The sequence below is a fragment of the Nomascus leucogenys genome, chromosome 12 (genome assembly GCF_006542625.1).
Source record: "Nomascus leucogenys isolate Asia chromosome 12, Asia_NLE_v1, whole genome shotgun sequence".
Taxonomy (NCBI): Eukaryota; Metazoa; Chordata; class Mammalia; order Primates; family Hylobatidae; genus Nomascus; species Nomascus leucogenys.
This window is the reverse complement of record NC_044392.1, coordinates 15480517-15501602: the sequence shown is the minus strand read 5'-3', so window position 1 is coordinate 15501602 and position 21086 is coordinate 15480517. Positions and strand designations below refer to the sequence as shown.

At 41.9% G+C, this 21086-nt stretch overlaps 1 protein-coding gene across 10 annotated transcripts in view; it reads left to right on the top strand.

Annotated features, from left to right (window-relative positions):
• The first annotated feature begins 2497 nt into the window (after window positions 1-2497).
• The window catches only part of ATPAF1 (ATP synthase mitochondrial F1 complex assembly factor 1), a 45143-nt gene continuing 26554 nt past the window's right edge, over window positions 2498-21086 (top strand). For 9 of the 10 annotated variants that reach the window (XR_004032587.1, XR_004032586.1, XR_004032588.1 and 6 more), the window contains exons 1-6: window positions 2498-2986; window positions 5654-5762; window positions 12274-12324; window positions 12824-12886; window positions 17126-17176; window positions 18372-18419. Coding sequence is in view for 5 of the 10 variants with exons in the window: in XM_030823861.1 (XP_030679721.1) it covers window positions 2652-2986; window positions 5654-5762; window positions 12274-12324; window positions 12824-12886; window positions 17126-17176; window positions 18372-18419 (657 nt within the window). In the remaining 5 variants the exon portion in view is untranslated. The remainder of the gene's footprint in view (window positions 2987-5653; window positions 5763-12273; window positions 12325-12823; window positions 12887-17125; window positions 17177-18371; window positions 18420-21086) is intronic. The other variant, XM_030823862.1, reaches the window with a different exon arrangement.

Sequence of the window (21086 nt, the reverse complement as noted above, 5' to 3'; positions counted from 1 at the left end):
GGTCCCACCATCAGGACCATGTTTGACTCCTGGGGGTAGATCTTTCCCTATACAGCAACTAATCTCCCTGGACTCAGGACTCGAGTCAGGAACTTGCTCACCACCTCCTGAGGCAGCTTGATGCATTTATGGGCAGCTCAGTTAGAAAGCCCTTCCCTAATTAAGCTTAAGTCAGCCTTCCCAGTAGTTTGCACCACTGCTTGTAGCTCAGCTTCTTAGCACCATTTTAATGACTCCCCTCTTTATAGTCCGCCAGTGTGTGACTTAGAGAACTATTTAGCACAGAATTCTCTCCAGGGTCCACTTACCCTTGTTCTCCTCCTATATCACTGGCCCCTACTTTCCAGTCTCCTTTGCTGGTTTCTCCCTTTTCCCCTAATCTCTAAATGTAGGCATGTCTAGGGCTCAGTTCTTAGTGCTCTATCTACATTCATTCCATCAGTTATCTCACCCAGACCCCTGGCTTTAAATATCACTATTCACTGACAGCACGCAACTGTATCTCTCCAGCCTGGAATGCTCCTCAGAACTTAGACTCATACCCAAATACCTGGTTGACATCCCTCCTTGCCAGTCTGTTAAATTATCCCAAACCAACATGTCCAAAACCAAACTCTGATTATCCATCCTCCAAAGTCTACTCTACCTACAGCCTTCCTCCTCTTCATAAGTAGCATCTCTGTCCTTTGAGTTGTTCAGGCCAAAAAGCTGCAAGTCATCCTTGACTCCTTTCATTCTATCACACCCACGCTGACTCCATCAGCAACATCTTTAGGCTTTTATTTCAAAATATAACCAAAATCTGGCCACTTTTTTTATCACTATCACTTTAGTCCAAGTACCACCATCTCTCACTTGGATTACTGTTCTCCCTGTAGGGTGACCAACATCCTGGTTTGCCCAGGACTTGGAGGGGGGTGGTTCTCAGGACATGGGGCTTTCAATGCTAGAGCCGAGAAAGTCCTAGGCAAACTGGGACAAATTAGTCACCCTTGGGAGAGTTTCCATCCTTGCCTCCACATACCCTCAATTCCACCAGCAGCCAGCATGATCATTTTTAAAAGTAGATCATGTTACTCCGCTGCTTAAAACATATAGTAACTTCCGATCTCATTCGATTTAAAATCAAAGTCCTTAACCAAGGCCTGAGCAATCTAACTAACCCTCCCTATACCTTCTTGGTCTCCTTTCTACTGCTGTGCCCTCACTCATTCAGACTCAATAACCTCCTCATCAGGGCCTTTGCACTTGCTGTTCCCCCTACCTGGAAGGCTCTTCTCCCAGCATTCCCACATTACCTTCAGGTCTCTGCTCAAGTGTCCCCTTATCTCTATCTCTCTTAGCCTGCTGTTTTTCTGCATAGCATGTAACATCACCTAACATTATATATTTATTGTCTGTTTCACTCCACTAGAATGTAAGCTCAGTGAATTAATATAAACAGGGATCTAAGAACTTCAGATAATGATAACTGCTATAAAGAGAATGCAATAGAGCAATGGGATAAAGACTATAAAGAGATGGGGGGGGTTGTCATTTAGGTCTCTTGGAGGTGCTTACGTGTGAACTGAGCCCTTAGATGATGAGGACGCAGCCACATGCAGATCCACAGAGAAAAGAGCAAGTGTGAGGAGTGTGAGCCGGGTATGGGCTAGCATACTTGAAGGACTTATTCATCTTCCATTACACTGTTCCTCGCACAGGGCAGGGCCCAGGGCTGATCTCCATGAGCATAGGTTGGATTGAGCAGAGTTGAAGGCTCTGCCCCTGTCCCAGGAGGGGCTTCAATCAGACAAAACCCAGACAAGAAGGACCTGATGATGAGTACTGTCCCAGAGAGCCCACTCCAGGACTGGCCCTGTTCTGTGAGCAGGTGGGACACAGAGATGTTGATGTCACTGTCCCTGACCCCAGGAGCTCACACCTGGTTCAGACGGTAAGGAAGATTGTGGCATTTGGGTTGAGAGAATGGAAGGAGAGAGGATTCCAGGGGTCAAAAAGGGCCTGAATAAGGACTCTTCAAGGAGTAATCCTGGTGTTTCTTTGGGAGAGAATAGGTCAGTGTGGCTGGAGTTCAAGGAGGATGTCAGGAAGCAGAGGCAAAGGAGGCTTGGGAGGCAGCTGTCATCTTGAAAAGAGCTCAGCTCTCGGGTAGAACTTGAACAAGTCACATAATTACTCTCGGCCTCAGTTTCCTGATTTGTTAGATGAGGATAATACCTGCCACACAGAGTATGAAGCCGCTCAGTGTCCTGCACATAGCAACCTCAGTAAAGAGAAGCTTGCTGCTGTGATTATAGTTGATGAAAGGACCTTCGATGCTGAAGGACGGACTACTACAGCGAGTGCCTTGCACTACAGCGAGTGCCAGGGGCAAGCACCGCGAGGACCTGGAGGTCCGCTGGCTTTAGAGAACGGACTTGGCGCGCAGAGGCTGCTGGTCCCAGAGGGAGGAAGGGCGTTGAATTTGGGCAGCCTCCCTGGAGGAGGCGGGCCGTGGCATACACAGGGCGGCGGCGAGAGCGCGCAGTGCCGGGGCTAGAGCGGCGCGCCCCCTTCTCCCCTCCCCGCCTTGCCGCTATCCCGCGCCCGGAACCTTGGGCGCGCGGAACCTCGGTGCCGGAGCGCGGGCGCGGCGCACTCGGAGCGGGATGGAACGGGCGCGCGGGCCGCGGGCCGAGGCCGACGCTCCTGAGGAGGAGCAGGAGGCGGGGGCGGCCATGGCTGCTGTGGTGGTGGCGGCTGCGGGTGGCGCGGGACCGGCGGTCCTGCAGGTGGCCGGTCTCTACCGGGGCCTGTGCGCGGTGCGCAGCCGCGCCCTCGGCCTGGGGCTCGTGTCACCCGCGCAGCTGCGCGTGTTCCCAGTGCGCCGCGGCTCGGGCCGGCCCGAGGGGGGCGCCGACGGCAGCGGGGTCGGGGCCGAGGCCGAGCTCCAGGCCAACCCTTTCTACGACCGCTACCGCGACAAGATCCAGCAGCTGCGCAGGTGCGGGCCCGGGTTGGCTGGAGGCGAGCAGGAGGCGGGAGGAGGGGCGGCCCGGGCTGCTGGGCCTTAGGACAGCCCTGTGAGGTGGGCACTAGTACTGTCCCCGCTCTTCAAATGATGTAGCCAGGCTCCGCGAGGCTAGGTCACTTGCCCAAGATCACACAGCTAGTTGGTGTCAGAGCCGGGAGTCCCTGCAAAGCCCCGGCTCGTTCCACGTTTGTCTGCTTTGGTTCTCCAAACGCTAAGGTGGACTCTTAGGACAGCCCTGAGGCAGGCAGCTCAGAGACACCTATCCTCATTATCGAAATGGGAAAACGCCTTCTAGAGAAGGGACTTGACTTGCTCAAGGTCACATATTAAGATAGCTGAGGCCTGGCTCAGAGCTGGAGTTCCCAGGCTGGTGGTAGCTTAGGCCCTTGACTGCAAGGAAAGGCGATTGGGGATGGGAGGAGGGCATCAAAGACTAATAGTGTCACAGTCGGATCACCCACTGAACCCTCTTAAGATAAGGAGACTGAGGATCAGCGAGAGTGAGACTTGCCAAAGGTCACACAGCTGTTTGGGATTTGTCTGACTCTGAGTCCCGGGTCCCTAACACGACCTCTTAGCTTCCAGAGGGAAGGATCTGGAGCTTAGAGGGGCTTGAGGTGCATATGAGGGCCTATAGGAGAGTCTGAAGAGTTCAAGTGGGAAGAGCTAAAGGAGATCAGAGGTGAAAATTAAAGGGGCTTGGGAGAGAATTTAGCAGGGTAAGAAGGTAGTTGTCTTAGGAAACCAAAGACTTAATACTGTAAATTCTTTGAGTTCTGTCTCATCTCTACTTCCACTGCGTTTAATCTACATCATCGTCACCTGGGCTGTTGCCATTATCCTCTAACTAGAGTTCCCTACTTCCATTCCTGTACTCCTTTACCCCAGTTCCTCTCACTGCTACTATAGTGATCTTTCTTGCCATTTGAAACAGTTATGCAGTAAAGAATGAGTATTTTTGCTCTCCTTCCAGCAGCATGGAGATAGTCTCAAGTATTTGTCATCTCAAAAGCCTTTCCTTGATGTACATTCCCCTCCAGGCTTCTCTCGTTGATCTGTATTTGATCTCTTTTACACACAAGCATCTCTGAAGAGTTGTCTACCCATACTTTGAATACTTTATCAGCATCCATTTATTCTTACCCACTCATGAACAAATAAATAACTGGTTTTACCCTCCTTCCTTACTGGATCATTCCCATCAACATTTACACATACTGTTATCCCCCCACTGACCTCTAAATAACATCCAAACTCCTTAATGTTCCACACGATTTCCTCACACCCTAGTCCCTGCCAGTCTCTCTCTAGTTTTATCTGTTAGCAAACTTGCTTTGAAAAAGAATGGAGAGGAGGGGATGTTCCAGGTAAGGGGAGCAGGAGCATAAACAAAGGTACAGAGGCATGAAACCACCTTAACCATTTGGGGATGTTTGAGCAAATTTTCATCATAATACCTGTTGTACTTTCATTTGTTTACTTTTATGCCTGTCTCTCCCACTGGACAGTGAGCTCCTTGAGGTAGGGATTCTGACTTATTTATTTCTATATCCTCAGATCCCAGCAACAGCTTCACTGCCCAAGCTGTCCTTTGCCCTCTCTACCCTTTCACTATGGCAGGCCCAGTTGCAGCTGTAGCCACTAGCAGGGTTGACCCTGGTCCTGGTACAGCCCCCAGGGCTGCTTGCAGCTCTGGCCGGGCAGGTGCCATGCCCTACTAAGCAGAAACCCCTGGTGTGGCTCTTAATTGAGGAGGAGCCGGCCCACTAAAACAGCCCATCTACATAACAGTGAAAAGAGTGGTGTTCCAGAAAGGAATTTTATGGAAGAAGGGGCCCCCTATAATGCATTGACCAGGAAAGTCCACCAGAGGGATAGCCAAGATGTCCCTGGGTCCTCCAGACCTCACCCATGAAACTCTGGGTCTCATGGCCAAAGAGCTGGAATCCCTGGATGACATCTTCACCAAAGTGTACAAAACCAAATATCTCATGGTTAGCTACACAGCCTGAAGAATTCTTAATAGGGACAGTACCCCAACCTGGACTTCAAACCTGAAGACCAACCCCATTTTCACATAAAGAATGTGTTCTGATGTTTCATGTCCAAGAGCAGTTTCTTTGGAGGGTAGGTCAGGGAGACACTCAGATGCTAAATCTTCTGCAAAATAGGCTGCCTAAAGCCTCTGAATCACCAGGATCTGAATAAAACAGATGTTTAACCTTGTTGGGGGGACATATTTTCAAGAACTGGATGTATTCAAGTAAAAGCTTGACACCTAGTAAGGAGGCTATAGGATTCTTGCCTGAAGAGGTGATCCAGCAAGATGACCTCAAAATTCCAAGTACCCTGAATGTAAGTACCTGAGGGACTAAGCCCTGTGTAAACCTAGGGAACAGCCTGCAAAAGAAAAATGTTACACAGGCCCCTTGAGGATTAACAACAGTTGAATAACAGGATTTCTTTTTCCGGTTTCTTTATTTCTAGGCCTGTGCCCAGTTCTTACTAACTGAAGGCAAATTTTTCAGCCTCTCTGAATGGCAATGTCCTTTCTCTGTAGAGGTGGAAAGTGATGCTTTATTATTTTAGAATCCAAAAAGGCCCAGTTCGTTTACCCTTTGGTTTACCTCTGATCAGGTCAGACCCAGCTGCTTTTGAGTCCCGCCTGGAGAAACGCAGTGAATTTCGGAAGCAGCCAGTGGGGCATTCCAGGCAAGGTGATTTTATCAAATGTGTGGAACAGAAGGTAAGACCTGCTCCCATTTGTGGTGTTTGCTTACCAGCACTCCTTCAGCCTCCTTACCCTCACCCTTATCCTTAAAGTTGGTTTATTGATGGGTCAGCTAGGTGAACTGAACATAGTCTCTCCCAACTCCATTTCCATCCATAAATGTTTATCCTGCTCTTTCTAGGCAAAGTACTGTGGTCATGGTGGAGATACAGAAGTAGGAGAGGGGTACTTCCTGCTCCCAAGAGGAGCAGTCTAGTGGTCAAGGCAAGGCACACATGGTAGTGGGCTAGAGGTATCAGAGAAAATTTCCCGTGGGAGATGGAACCTGACCTAGGCTAGGAACGTTGTGGGGGATTTAAATTAAGTAGAGAGGAGGGAATGGGACTTTGATGTAGAGCAGGGGTCATCAAATTTTTTCTGTAAAGAACTAGATGTTAAATATTTTAAGCATTGTGGGCCGTATGGTCTTCTTTGTGACTACTCAGCTCTGCCATTATAGTGCAAAAGCAGGCCTAGACCGTACGTAAATGAATAGGTATGGTTCTGTTCCAATAAAACTTAATTTACAAAAATATTTGGCAGACTAGATTTAGTTTCCTGACAACCAGCCACCCCTGCCAACCCACCCCCATCCATTCCCATGTTGAGGAATTAGCTTAAACAGAGGAAGAGCTTTGAAAGTAAAAGGGGTTTCAGGAGACAGCAAGGTACTGTGCCCAGTTAAAATGGAGAGGGAAGTGTTAAGGCTAAAGAAATAAGTTAGGCATTAAACTCTTTGGGCTTAAGGAGTACAGGCAGGATAATTTAGCTGCTAAGAGGGTGGGCTCTGGGGCCAGATGCCAAGGACTGAATTCTAACCCTTCCACTTACTAGCTGGGTGACTCTGAGCAAATTGTTACTTCTCCATGCCTCGGTTTGCTTATCTGTAAAACAGGAATAATAACAGTACCTACTTCACAGAGTTGTGCTGAAGAGATAATACCATTTAAAACTCTTTAGCACCGTCTCTGGCATAAGTACTTAATATATATTAGCCATTATTATCCTTAAATAGGAATCAAAGCTGAGGAAAAGCATGTTGAAAACTGTGTCTGGGAAGACTATTCTAATGCAGTGTTTTTCAAACTTTTTGACCATGACCACAGTAAGAAATATATTTTACATTGCAATTCAGTACACATGTATGTATATGATTGTAACTGAAAAAATAATTTATAAAATAATGCTTACTTCTACAACATGCAGTCCATTCTTATTACTTTTTATTCTCTTTCATCTTTTAAAAAACTCTGATCACAATCCACTAAATATATTTCACAACCTATCATTTGAAAAATTCTAACCTAGGGTGGTGCACAGAACAAACTGGTGTAGGAGAGGCCAGCGCCAGGGAGAATATGGAGTAATCCAGGTGTGGGCTGCAGAAGCCTGAATTAAGGTAGTTACAGTAGAAAATTGGATTCTACATTGTGTTTTAAAGTCAAATGAGAGGTGTTTATTTTACTTGGAAAATACTTTTTTTGCCTTGGGTATCCTAAATTTTAAGTGAATCTACTGAGTCTTAATGACTACTGCTTATCTGGCAAAGGGCTAATATCCAGAATCTACAAAGAACTCAAACAAATTTACAAGAAAAAAACAACCCCATCAAAAAGTGGGTGAAGGATATGAACAGACACTTCTCAAAAGACATTTATGCAGCCAAAAAACACATGAAAAAATGCTCATCATCACTGGCCATCTGAGAAATGCAAATCAAAACCACAATGAGATACCATCTCACACCAGTTAGAATGGCAATCATTAAAAAGTCAGGAAACAACAGGTGCTGGAGAGGATGTGGAGAAATAGGAACACTTTTACACTGTTGGTGGGACTGTAAACTAGTTCAACCATTGTGGAAGTCAGTGTGGCGATTCCTCAGGGATCTAGAACTAGAAATACCATTTGACCCAGCCATCCCATTACGGAGTATGTACCCAAAGGATTACAAATCATGCTGCTATAAAGACACATGCACACGTATGTTTATTGCGGCACTATTCACAATAGCAAAGACTTGGAACCAACCCAGATGTCCAACAATGATAGACTGGATCAAGAAAATTTGGCACATATGCCATGGAATACTATGCAGCCATAAAAAAGGATGAGTTCATGTCCTTTGTAGGGACATGGATGAAGCTGGAAACCATCATTCTCAGCAAACTATCACAAGGACAAAAAACCAAACACTGCGTGTTCTCACTCGTAGGTAGGAATTGAACAATGAGAACACATGGACACAGGAAGGGGAATATCACACACTGGGGCCTGTTGTGGGGTGGGGGGAGGGGGGAGGGATAGCATTAGGAGATATGCCTAATGTAAATGACGAGTTAATGGGTGCAGCACACCAACATGGCACATGTATACATATGTAACAAACCTGCACGTTGTGCACATGTACCCTAAAACTTAAAGTATAATAAAAATAAATAAAAATAGAAAAAAAATAAAATGACTAGTTGAGTTAATTAGAACAGGATTAATAGTAGATGGGTTGCCAGGTGCAGTGGCTCACACCTATAATCCCAGCACTTTGGGAGGTCGAGGTGGGCAGATCACTTAAGGTCAGGAGTTCGAGACCAGCCTGGCCAACAGGGTGAAACCCTGTATCTACTAAAAATACAAAACTTAGCTGGGTGTGGTAGTGGGCGCCTGTAATCCCAGCTACTTGGGAGGCTGAGGCAGGAGAATAGCTTAAACCTGGGAGGCAGAGGTTACAGTGAGTTGAGGTCATGCCACTGCATTCCAGCCTGGGCAAAAAAAAAAAAACCAGATGGGTTAATTATAACAAGGTTGGGGAGCAAATTCAACTCCTATGACGAATAGAGTTTACAACTTTATGTGAGCAAACAATTCTTTACTACAAATACAATTGTCATTTCCTATAATAAACACTTATAGTAGTAAGGTTACAAGTCAATAGCTCTTGGAAATATTACTATATTATAAACTTTAAATATTAGGAATGTTCTTTGCCCCTTTTTGGTAAACAGACTTAGAAATTTAGCTTTATGAGGCCGGGCATGGTGGCTCACGCCTGTAATCCCAGCACTTTGGGAGGCCAAGGCAGGTGGATCACGAGGTCAGGAGATCGAGACCATCCTGGCTAACACGGTGAAACCCCTTCTCTACTAAAAATACAAAAAATTAGCTGGGCATTGTGGCGGGCGCCTGTAGTCCCAGCTAATCGGGAGGCTGAGGCAGGAGAATGGCGTGAACCCGGGAGGCGGAGCTTGCAGTGAGCCGAGATCACGCCACTGCACTCCAGCCTGGGCGACAGAGTGAGACTCCGCCTTAAAAAAAAAAACAAAGAAAAAAGAAATTTAGCTTTATGATAAAATGTAGAATATGTAAAGATTTAATTTAAATTATGGCAGCTCTTAGGTAAATATTCACTTGCTATCTTCTGTATCTAGCTAGCTAGAGGAAGGCTAACGGCTAACACATATTCTCCATTCCCACAGTCTTGTCTTTGCTACTTTGAGTCATTGGTTCTCCACCCCATGGGACTCAACATCCCCCTTTTATAATACATTTTTTAAAAATTCTCCCTTTTCTACCCTGAAATAAAACAATAGGTATGTAAAAATATAACCTACCTGTATGTATAACCTCAGGTGGGAAAATCAATATAATGCCCTAACCATAATATAAAGAAAAGTATTTTTTAACAAAATACATATTTTAGCATGTAACTATTAGGGCATGACTACACTGTGAGACCTAATGTAGTCATGAGGTGCTTCCACCCATTTGTGAAATAACCATGGACCTGTAAGCAGCAAATACTGACTGGCAAATGGGTGTTATGTTGATAATTATAAAAACTCTAAAACCACTGGGCGCAGTGGCTCACACATGTAATCCTAGCACTTTGGGAGGCCGAGGTGGCGGATCACTTGAGGTCAGGAATTCGAGACCAGCCTGGGCAACACGGTGAAACCCCGTCTCTACTAAAATGCAAAAGAAAAATTATCCAGGCATGGTGGCGCATGCCTGTAATCCCAGCTACTCAGGAGGCTGAGGCAGGAGAATTGCTTGAACCCAGGAGGCGGAGGTTGCATTGAGCGGAGATTGTGCCACTGCACTCCAGCCTGGGCGACAGAGCGAGACTCTGTCTCCAAAAAAAAAAAAACTCCAAAACCATGAGCAATGTTGTTATCAGTGACCTATGATTCCACAATATGGACTCTTTCAAGTTATATAGTAGTTGCATTTCTGGAAATTTTAGTATTAAAGCAGTGTTTAAAAAAAAAACAGGTTCTAGGCCCAAGTAATTATAAATATTGAAATATAGGTATTTTCACCTGCAAGAATGTCTAGCTAGATATTGAAAAGTTGTGCAGGATGAGGGAAATTTTTTTTATTATGTAGAACTCACCTCATTTGGCACCCCTCCCATAATGTAGATATCAATATCCAATAAACTATTATGATAACCATAAAATTATCTGCACAGATTTCCAAAGCATCCATAGTAGGGAAGTAAAGCACCCATTTAAAGTTCTTATTAAATGCGTCTGATTTTTGGCATGTAGTTTCAACTGCTTTAATTACCTTATTTCATCAAATCTAAAGCTCACTCTTATTTTTCTCATTTTAACATCACTAAAATTGTCTTATAATTGATGTGACAGGAAAATATGGTGCTATTTAATTGGCATCATTTTCTGATGCATAAAATAATGGTGCATCTTAAGATATGATGTCTTAGATTTGATAAAATGCAATACGCTTATACTTAGGTCTTAAATTTTTTATTTCTGTAAGTGAAAGTGGATACAAATAATGGATTGGAGAGACATTGTGTAAAAACCAATACATGAGGCTTCATGATTGAAAGGTGAAAGCAGCTGTGCACGTGGAGGTTTTGTTTTGTTTTTGTTTTGTTTTCATGGTACACCTGAGAATGAGTGGTATGAAAATGAAATTCTCATCAGGCACGGTGGCTCATGCCTGTAATCCCAACACTTTGGGAGGCGGAAGCGGGCAGATCACTTGAGGCCAGGAGTTGAGACCAGCCTGGCCATGTAACATGGTGAAATCCCATCTCTACTAAAAATACAAAAAATTAGCCAGGCATGGTGGCACATGCCTGTAGACCCAGCTACTTGGGAGACTGGGGTGGGAGAATCGCTTGAACCTGGGAGGCAGAGGTTGCAGTGAGCCGACATTGTGCCACTGCACTCCAGCCTAGGCAACAGAGCTAGACCCTGTCTCAAAAAAAAAAAAAAAAAAAAAAAGAGAAAGAAAGAAAATGAAATTAACTCCTTTTTAGATGGTTTACATATGAAGGAACGGCTCCACTGGGATGTTGTCAGTGTATAGGTGCATGACCAAAAAGACTAAAGTGTGTTCAACAGGCTTTTCTCTAATTTGTGGGTACAGGTTTCATTTATGAAAAGTGTGGATTAATTAAAGCACAGGGTGACTAAAGGCAAGGTTTTATGCAGAAAATGTTTTTCAGCCTCAGAATCCCAGGTGTAGAATGTACTTCTGAAAAGCACAGCCTTGAGTGGAAGACTCAGAACAACCCATCCCTGCTATCAGAAACAACTCAAAACAGAATTTACTGGCTATGACCTTTATGAGAGATAATGGCTAAGAGACAAAATAATCACTTTCAGTTGTTGGTGGCCTTTTTTTAAGGGTGTCTAATTTGATGGAGGAAATATTAAGATTGAACACTCAAAAAGACTCTAGTCTGCTGAGGATGCCTACCATGAAAGTGTTGTCAGAGATAAGCAGTATCCTTGGATAACACATCTTTCCATTTCTTACCTCTTCTATGGCTCAGTGTGGAATAGGTCAGGACAGAGCACAGTAATCCCAAGCAGGCCTAATTCTGGGAAGAAATCCCTCATATCCACCGTGGCAGGTGGAGAATGGACTCTCAGTACTAGTAGATGATAGTTTACTGAGAGAGAAATCTTATCTCTGAATCTCAGAATCTTAGAGGAAAGTTGTTGTCTTATAAACAATAATTTTTATGTTTATTTCTTTTTATTTATTTATTTTATTTGATGAGACAGAGTCTCACTCTGTTGCCCAGGCTAGAGTGCAGTGGCATGATCTCGGCTCACTGCATCCTCCGCCTCCCGGGTTCAAGCGGTTCTCCTGCCTCAGCCTCCCAAGTAGCTGGGATTACAGGCACCCGCCACTATGCCCAGCTAATTTTTTGTATTTTTAGTAGAGATGGGGTTTCACCATGCTGGCCAGGCTGGTCTCAAACTCCTGATCTTATGATTCTCCCACCTCGGCCTCCCAAAGTGCTGGGATTACAGGCGTGAGCCACTGTGCCCAGCCAACAATAATTTTTAAAATAGTGTTAAATTTTTAGAACAATTATTATAAAAAGTGGAGACAAGTGAGTTCTCACATGCAAAATTATTTAATGAGATTGGGTACCTCACCTAGCTTAGTGACCTTTTTTCTTATGAGTAAAGTGTAGATTAATAGCTTGTCTTATATGTTTCAGACAGATGCCTTGGGGAAACAGTCTGTGAACAGAGGATTCACTAAGGACAAGGTAGGTTTCTAATTAAATATAGGGAAAAAAGCCTGAAGTCATATGGGACATCTAGAACAAGAGGCTGCAAATTTGAACATAAGTACTGTGGCTCAATGATTTTGTGTAAGGTGATTTTCCAGCCATAGAAGTGAGAAATATTTCTATGAACTTTTGTGTCCTTGACCATGACCCCTAGTATAGCAGTTTAATTAAAAATAACAACCAAACTTTCTCCTCTTACCAGCTACAAAGTGCCACAGGACTCATTGGTAAGGGTGAAGCCTTTGGGAAGTACATGGCAACCTAAGAGAGACTCCTCAGGAACAGAACTATGAAAACCTGTCTAGGCTTGGGGGCTCACTTTCTCTGGGCATGTGGGTTTTCTTATGCTTGTTTTCTACTTTTGGAAATCTGTTTCATTGTCCTGACATGTTTGCCACAGGCTTAGAGATAGAGTTAAGCTGTTTTGTTTTGTGTTTTAATTATGTGTTCATTGCTTTTTATTTTCTCTTTCAAGACTCTCAGTTCAATCTTTAACATTGAGATGGTAAAAGAAAAAACTGCAGAAGAAATAAAACAGGTAATGAATGAAAATGGGCTGGCCTACTCTATGAAAATGTGAATTCTGTGAACCAAATCTGAAAGTACATTTTCTGACACCTCTTTCTAGCCATAATGAAAGGTAATAATAAAAGGCAAAAGTGATGAATTACTTGAAGAACAATGTCTTAAGAAAACTTGTCTTCTTTGTCACTCTTATATGTCTAATCAACTTGTATTTCTTTCTTTTTCATTCCTATATCCACATCTCCTGTAACCCTCATCAGTACTCTATACCTGGATTACTGCACTACCTTTCCAAATAGGTTTCCCTGCTCCTATTTTTTCCACTCCACCCATAATATGCTCATCAACTGAGTCCTCTGAAACTTCTCCTTTCATTATGGAGAAGTATAGTGTATTGGTTTAAAAACACAGACTCTAGAACCAAGCTGCCGGTTTTAAGTCCTAGCTCTGCCACTATCTATAGGACTTGGACAAGTTAATTAACTTACCTGGGCTTTAGTTTCCCCATTTAAAGTGGAGCAAATAATAGTACTTACCTCACAGAGTTATTTGGATAATTAAATGAGTTAACATTTATTATCACTTAGAACAGTCCCTGGCACAGAGTAAGTGCTATATTTATGTTTTTTAAAAAATGGGAAAAAAATATATTAGGAACCTGGTCACAAATGTTCAATGACTTCCTGTATTCCTTTTCTTGGCATTCATAGCTCTCCATTATCACAGGACCTTCTTCAGGAAGCTTCCTGAACACTTTCCTTCAAAGCACTCATGAGCTATCCTGCCTGTTTGGTCATTTATATTTTTATACCTGTGATTCTTTTCTCTCTAATAAGCTATTTTTTTGGCATTGTTTATAGTTCCATGAATTATCTATTAGGTAGATTGAGAGGATCAAAATAATAATAAAAGCAGCATATTCTGTATCAGGCACAATGCCTAATGCTTCATATGCATTATTTCATTAAATTCTCTTAACCACCCTGTGAAGTGGGTGCCGTTATTCCCAGTTTACAATTGAGGAAACTGTGACTTAAAGAGATTATGTAACTTAGTCAGTGGTAGAGCTGGGACTCAAACCCATGTCTGTTTGACTCTGCATCATATTCCCACAACTGGAAGTTGTGCCAGTTGCCATGGGTTTCCTTTGTATGCTATATCATTTATTTTAGCACACATTTAATGCATACCAATTAAATGTCAGACTCTGTGCCAGATACAGAGATAAATGACAGAATCCTCATCCCCAAGGAGTTTTAGCCTCCACAAAACAGATCAGATCAGCACAGGGTTCTTTCTGTTAATAGAGGCATATGCAAAGTGTCAGGGAGAACTCAGGCTGTGCCTTTGGGAAGAAGTACCAAAGGAACATGGACACAAAACATGTCATTTAGGGGAAAAAGAAGCCAGGCCCAGGAGGCCTGATCATATGACAAGTATCATTGAGACCTATAGTTTTAGGTATAAATTTGTGTTTGTTGAAATGAGTAACTAAATTCAACTATATTAGGAAACATATATCAGTCTCATGAATTTCAGTTTTGATTCATAAACTGTCTGCTAATATCATAAATTAAATAAAAATAATCAGAATCTACTGTCCTTAAAATGAGAAGGCAATGTTTTGACATGCAAAAAAGAAAAGGTAAAGCAACCTTATGCCACATTGAGAGTAGTTTCTATAGATCTTAGGAGTTAATGGTCCTTTTGTGCTCTGTGTTGATTAGATGGATCACACTTTGATTAGTATCTTCAATTGGGGCCCCATATTTTAACAGAAATGTTGATAAAACAGACCAGCTCTAAAAGAAGTTGACCCATTCTTCAACACTAGCTCACTCTGGTGTCACCTTGGTTATGATACCCTCCTCTATGCCTTTGTTAGTGTTGTCATTCTCTGCTTCAAATGTGTCTCTTATTTCCTTCTCCTGCCCTACCTGTTATCTTCCCAGCCTCCTTATTTCCCTACTAACTCCTAATCATTCTTCAGGATACAGTTCAAGTGTCCCTTCCTCTGGCACTCTTCCCTACCTTGGGTTAAGTGCCTCTTTTAGATTATGTGTTTCTTATTATTTCACAATCATCTATCATTCAACCAGCATTTCTGAGTACTTTTTGGGTTGCAAGGCATTGGTGACAACACAGCAGATACCTGCCTACAGGGGACTTGCAAACTAGTGAGGGAAATAGATCCATATGCAAATGATCTTATTATGAAGTAGCATATCCTAGGCATCTTAAGAGAGATATAAAATATGAAAGCAAGGGGGAGGAAATAAATAAAATAGAAAAGCAGCTCATAGGAAAACTTCTGACTATAATATCAAGTGAAACTACATGGAAGAAGAAGCATATAGGCTCAGCTTCAGAGGACAGGAAGAATTTGGGAGGTCAGAGGTGGGAGAGAAAGGCTTTCTAGTCAGAGCCAATAACATGTAAAAAGGCATGGGAAGGCAAAAAAAAGGTAGTAAAAAATAAGAACACGGAGCATCCATATGATATTAATGGTAAATAATAAAAAGACACAATATTGCATATATGCTACATCTATGTATACTATAAAAGACATACTAGAAAGAAAATAACAATGGTCTTTGATAGGGTGGTAGGACTATGGGCATTTTTTCCTTTTCCCTATTTTCTAATTTTCCAATTTTATTATATAATTTTTTTATTCCCCACCTTTTGGTATTTGCATCATGAAGGTCAACTGTAGCTTCCTTGTTCGTTAGTGTCAAGCAGAGATAGGACTTCTGATTGGTCTATACCATAGTCAGATCCAACAGACCTTATCTCTTCCACATGTAGAAGACTTTCTGGAAGCAGGATTTTAAGAGCTGCCTATAACATGCCAATAATATCTAATATGGTTTTGCTGTGTCCCCACCCAAATCTCATCTTGAATTGTAGTTCCCATAATCCCCACACATCATGGGAGGGACCCAATGGGAGGTAATTGAATCATAGGGGCAGTTACCTCCATGCTGTTCCCATGATAATGAGTTCTCACGAGATCTGATGGTTTTATAGGGGGCTTTTCCCCCTTTTGCTCATTCTTCTTCCTGTCACCATGTGAAGAAGGATGCATTTGCTTCCCCTTCCACCATGATTGTAAGATTCTTAAGGCCTTCCCAGCCCTGTAGAACTGTGAGTCAATTAAACCTCTTTCCATTATAAATTACCCAGTCTCTGGATTAAGAAAATGTGACACATTTACACCATGGAATACTATGCAGCCATAAAAAAGGATGAGTTCATGTCCTTTGCAGGGACATGGATGAAGCTGGAAACCATCATTCTCAGCAAACTATCACAAGGACAGAAACCCAAACACCGCATGTTCTCACTCATAAGTGGGAGTTGAACAATGAGAACACATGCACACAGAGTGGGGAACACTACACACTGGGGCCTGTCAGGTGGTGGAGGGCTGGGGGAGGGATATCATTAGGAGAAATACTTAACGTAAATGACAAGTTGATGGGTGCAGCAAACCAACATGGCACATGTATACCTATGTAACAAACCTGCACGTTGTGCACATGTACCCTAGAACTTAAAGTATAGTAGTAATAATAATAATAATAAAATAAATACATAAATAAATGGCCCAGTCTCAGGTATATCTTTATTAGCAGTGTGAGAATGGACTAATACAATATCTAACAAGAGCTAACATTATTTGTAGTGTTTATTCTGTGACAAGTGCTGAGCTAAGCACAGACCTACATTATTTCAGCTAGTCATGACAATTCTGTGAGGTTATTATTGCATTTTATTGATGTTATTTAGGGAGTTTTTAGTAATTTACCCAAGGTAGTATAGCTAGTAAATGACTGGAGCTGAGATTCGCATCCAGGTCTGCCTGACTCTGAACCCTGAGCTCTAGTCCTGACTCCCTGGGAAGGCTCAGTTGGCTGGGGAGGTGTGGGTTTGGGGAGGAAATAAAAATGTGAAAAAAAAAGAAGTTGTCTATCACACACAAGGCACATATTAAGAGGAATGATTTTTAAAGTCATAGAATCAGTTTCTCTGTCAGGAATTTGTTATTAAGAGTTACAGTTTAATCATCTAGAAGAGTGGATTGTATTAAATCTTATTTGTAATGTGCTAGTAATGAAAGCGTTACACTGGGTTTTTCCTCTCTTATCAAATAGCATATTCCTCTGAGCAATGAAAGCTGTCACCATTTCTTGGCACATGTTGAAAAGATTACCCACATGTCACAGACACCCTTCTCTTTTTTGTACAGATTTGGCAGCAATATTTTGCAGCAAAAGATACAGTCTACGCAGTTATTCCTGTAAGTAGTTTGGAGGGCAAAATGAAAGCGTTACAACATGAAAGTCAGTTCTCTAACCTTAGCAGGCAGTTGCCTTTACTTTTCCTATGTTTATTGCCTCTTGAGAAGCTGCATTTTACAGCCCTGCAAGTTTTTATTATGCCCTGAGCACCAGAGATTGGAAGCTCCATATGGTATATTTATGGCTCTTGTTTTCCTTCTTTCTACTTTAGAAATGTCTCTGAGTCAAGTTTGTGACAAGGGAGCGTGGTATAAGTTCATGTTGCTGAGTAATTTCCAGATGTCTTTTTTTTCTTACTGATGTTTTCCAACGAAGCTGTTGGAATTTAAGACAGGGCCTCTAGCACAGCTTTTTTCCCTTCTTGCCTATAAGTGACTTATACCTGAGCTGACTTGGAGCCTCTTCCTAGTCTTTCTCTGGTGAATATTCCCCTTATCAAGTGGCATTTTCTTGGGCTTTCCCTTCTTGAAATTATTCTTAGAGATGGTCACCATCTACTGCTTGACCATTAAGGTCTGTGACAGAGAAGGGATGCTGCTGGCTTCTCTGGTTGAATGTTTTGCTGGCCTCCACTATAATAAAGCATTTGAAGTACTGGATTATCAGCTAGTTCTTTGTTTTTCCCTGAAGGAGGGGTGGGGGCTTAGGTTAAGTTTCTATCAAGCACACAAATATATACTGAGATTACATGAGTAAGTGTAAGATTAAGGAGGAAAACATATAGATGGAAGGATAAAGCCAGGCCTTTTGGTGGTTATGATGGTATCACTATTTTTTTTTAATCTCTCATATATATATACCCTTATCCTACATGAATTCAACAGCCAGAAGAAGAGTCTGCACTTTTTGTGATGTTTTAGATCTCTGATACTGACTCATTGTTTGAACAGGCCTTCTTAGCTCTCCCTCAAACTGACTTGGTGACTTGATGTCTCTGACAATTGTTAAAGTTCCCTGGAGCATTTGGAGCATTGGTGCACCTAGTCTTTACACATAATTCTGACAATAAACAGCAAAACAGACATCTGGTTTTTCCTGTCTTTCTGTCATAAGAGTGATTTGAAAATGAAGAAACTTAAAAGACTGTTTTAGTTGTATTATAATTCTAGAATTCAGTCTTGGTGAATTCCATGTTATTGTGGCCTTTTGTGTTTTACTATGTGTAGGTTAACTTTATTCTTTTCCAACCTGCAGGCAGAAAAGTTTGATTTGATCTGGAACCGGGCTCAGTCCTGTCCAACAGTAAGTTTCTGGTGATCATGTAAGGGTTGCTTATCAATGTTGCCAAACAAGTATTTTCCAACCAATCACATCATATTCCATACTGTCTCACATGTTACAGTGCTCTGTTTACTTAATAAAGATGCTCACATGTTGATTGTACTAATAAGTGACATTTTCAGCCTTATGAAATCGTGGGTTTGACCCAGTAAGCCTCTGGCTTTTTAGCTCCCTACCACATCAGCCCTTTCTGACGTAGATCTTAATCTATCAGTACAAGTGCATTTTGGAAGACATCTGAGACCTTAATCTTTTCAACTTCTTTTTTTTTTTTTTGCTTTTATTATTATTTTTAATTGACATAATTATACATATTTATGGGGTACAGTGTGATAGTTCAATACATGTGTGCAGTGTGTAATGATCAAATCAAAATAATTAGCACATCTATCACCTCAAACATTTATCATTTCATTGTATTGGTAACATTCAGAATCCATTCTTCTAGCTACTTGAAAATATACAATAAATTGTTGTTAATTATAGTACTCCATAGTGCCATAGAACACTAGAACATATTTCTCCCATCTAACTGTACTGTTGTATCCCTTAACCAACCGCTATTCATTCCTCTAGTAACCACTCTTCTATTCTCTCCTTCTATGAGATCAGTGTTTTTTTTTTTTTTTTTTTTTTTAAGCTTCCAACGTATGAGTGAGAACATGTGGTATTTGTCTTTCTGTGCCTGGCTTATTTCACTTAGCATAATGTTCTCCAAGCTCATCTATGTTGTCACATATGACAGAACTTGTTCTTTTTTGTGGCTAAATAGTATTCCATTGTATATAGATACCACATTTTCTTTATCCATTCATTTGTTGATGGACACTTAGGTTGATTCCATATCTCGGCTATTGTGAATAGTGCTGTAACAAACATGAGAGTGCAGATATCTCTTCAACATACTGATTTCCTTTCCTTTGGGTATATATCCAGTAGTGGGACTGCTGGATCATGTGGTAGTTCTCTTTTTAGTTTTTTGAGAAACCTTCATAATGTTTTCCATAATGGCTATACTAATTTACATTCCACCAATAGTATATAAAAGTTCCTCTTTCTCCACATCTTCACCAGCATTTTTTTTTTTTTTTTTTTTTTTTTTTTCATTTAGAGATGAGGTCTTACTGTGTTGCCCAGGATGGCCTTCAAATCCTGGCCTCAAATGACCCTCCCACCTCAGACTCCCAAAGTGCTGAGATTACAGATGGTCTTTTTTTTTTTTCATAATACCTGTTCAAACTGGGCTGAGATGCATGTTTTATTGGCAGTTTTCTTCACAGTTTTGGCTATGCTATCCTGGTAATATGTGCCTAAAAGGAATTAAGAGGTTGTAGCTGAAATACTGAGCTGCCAGAGGCCTAAGGGAAAAGGAATAGGTGGGGTGGACCAGCTAACTTGGTATCAGTAATGATTTCTCAGGTTTTCAAAACATTTTTGGAAACATTGCTGAAAACAGAGAATACCTAAGTAAATGGAAATGATATATACCATGTTCATGGATTGGATGGCTCAGTTTGTTACATTTTGTTTTGTTTTGTTTTTTTGAGACAGGATCTTACAGTGTCGCCCAGGCTGGAGTGCAGTGGTGTGATCACAGCTTACTGCAGCCTCAATCTCTTCTGCTCAAGCAATACCCCCACCTCTGCCTTCTAAGTAGCTGGGATTACAAACATGCATCCCCATGCTCAGCTAATTTTTTGTATGTTTAGTCGAGGCAAGATCTCATTTAACGTTGCCCAGGCTGGTCTCAAATTCCTCGGCTCAAGCAATCCTCCTGCCTCAGCCTCCCAAAGTGCTGGGATTACAGGTGTGAGCCACTGTGCCTAGCCTTTGTTATTGTTAAGGTGTCAGTTCTCTCCTAATTGGTCTCTAGATGAAATACAATACTAATCAAAACCCCACTAGGCATATAAGAAATTGATGAGCTGGTTTTAAAATTTTACTTGGATATTTAAAGGACCTGAGATAGCTAAAACAATTTTGAAAAAGAACAAAGCTTGAGGACTTACATTCCCTGATTTCAAGACTTATTACAAAGATACAGTAATTAAAACAGTATGGTATTGGCACAGAGATAGACATGTAGATTAATGGAACAGAGTAGAGCCCTGAAATAGACAAACATATATGTGGTTAGTTGTTTTTCAACAAAGGTGTCAATAAATTAGAGAAAGGATAATCTTTTCAACAACTGCTTCTAAAACAATTGAATATCATGCACAAAAAAAAGGAACCTCTACTTTTACCTCACAGTGTACATAAAAATTAAATTAGATCATAGAAATAAATGTAACTTTTTTTTTTTTTGAGACGGAGCTTGCTTTGTCACCCAGGGTGCAATGTGGTATGATCTCAGCTCACTGCAACCTCCACCTCCCAGGTTTAAGCTATTCTCCTGCCTCAGCCTCCCAAGTAGCTGGGATTACAGGTGCCTACCACCACACCAGGCTAATTTTTGTATTTTTAGTAGAGATATTTTTTTTTTTTTTTTGAGTCAGAGTCTTGTTCTGTTGCCCAGGCTGTAGTGCAGTGGCGTGATCTCTGCTCACTGCAATCTCTGCCTCCCAGGTTCAAGCGATTCTTGAGCCTCAGCCTCCTGAGTAGCTGAAGTTACATGAGCCCACCACC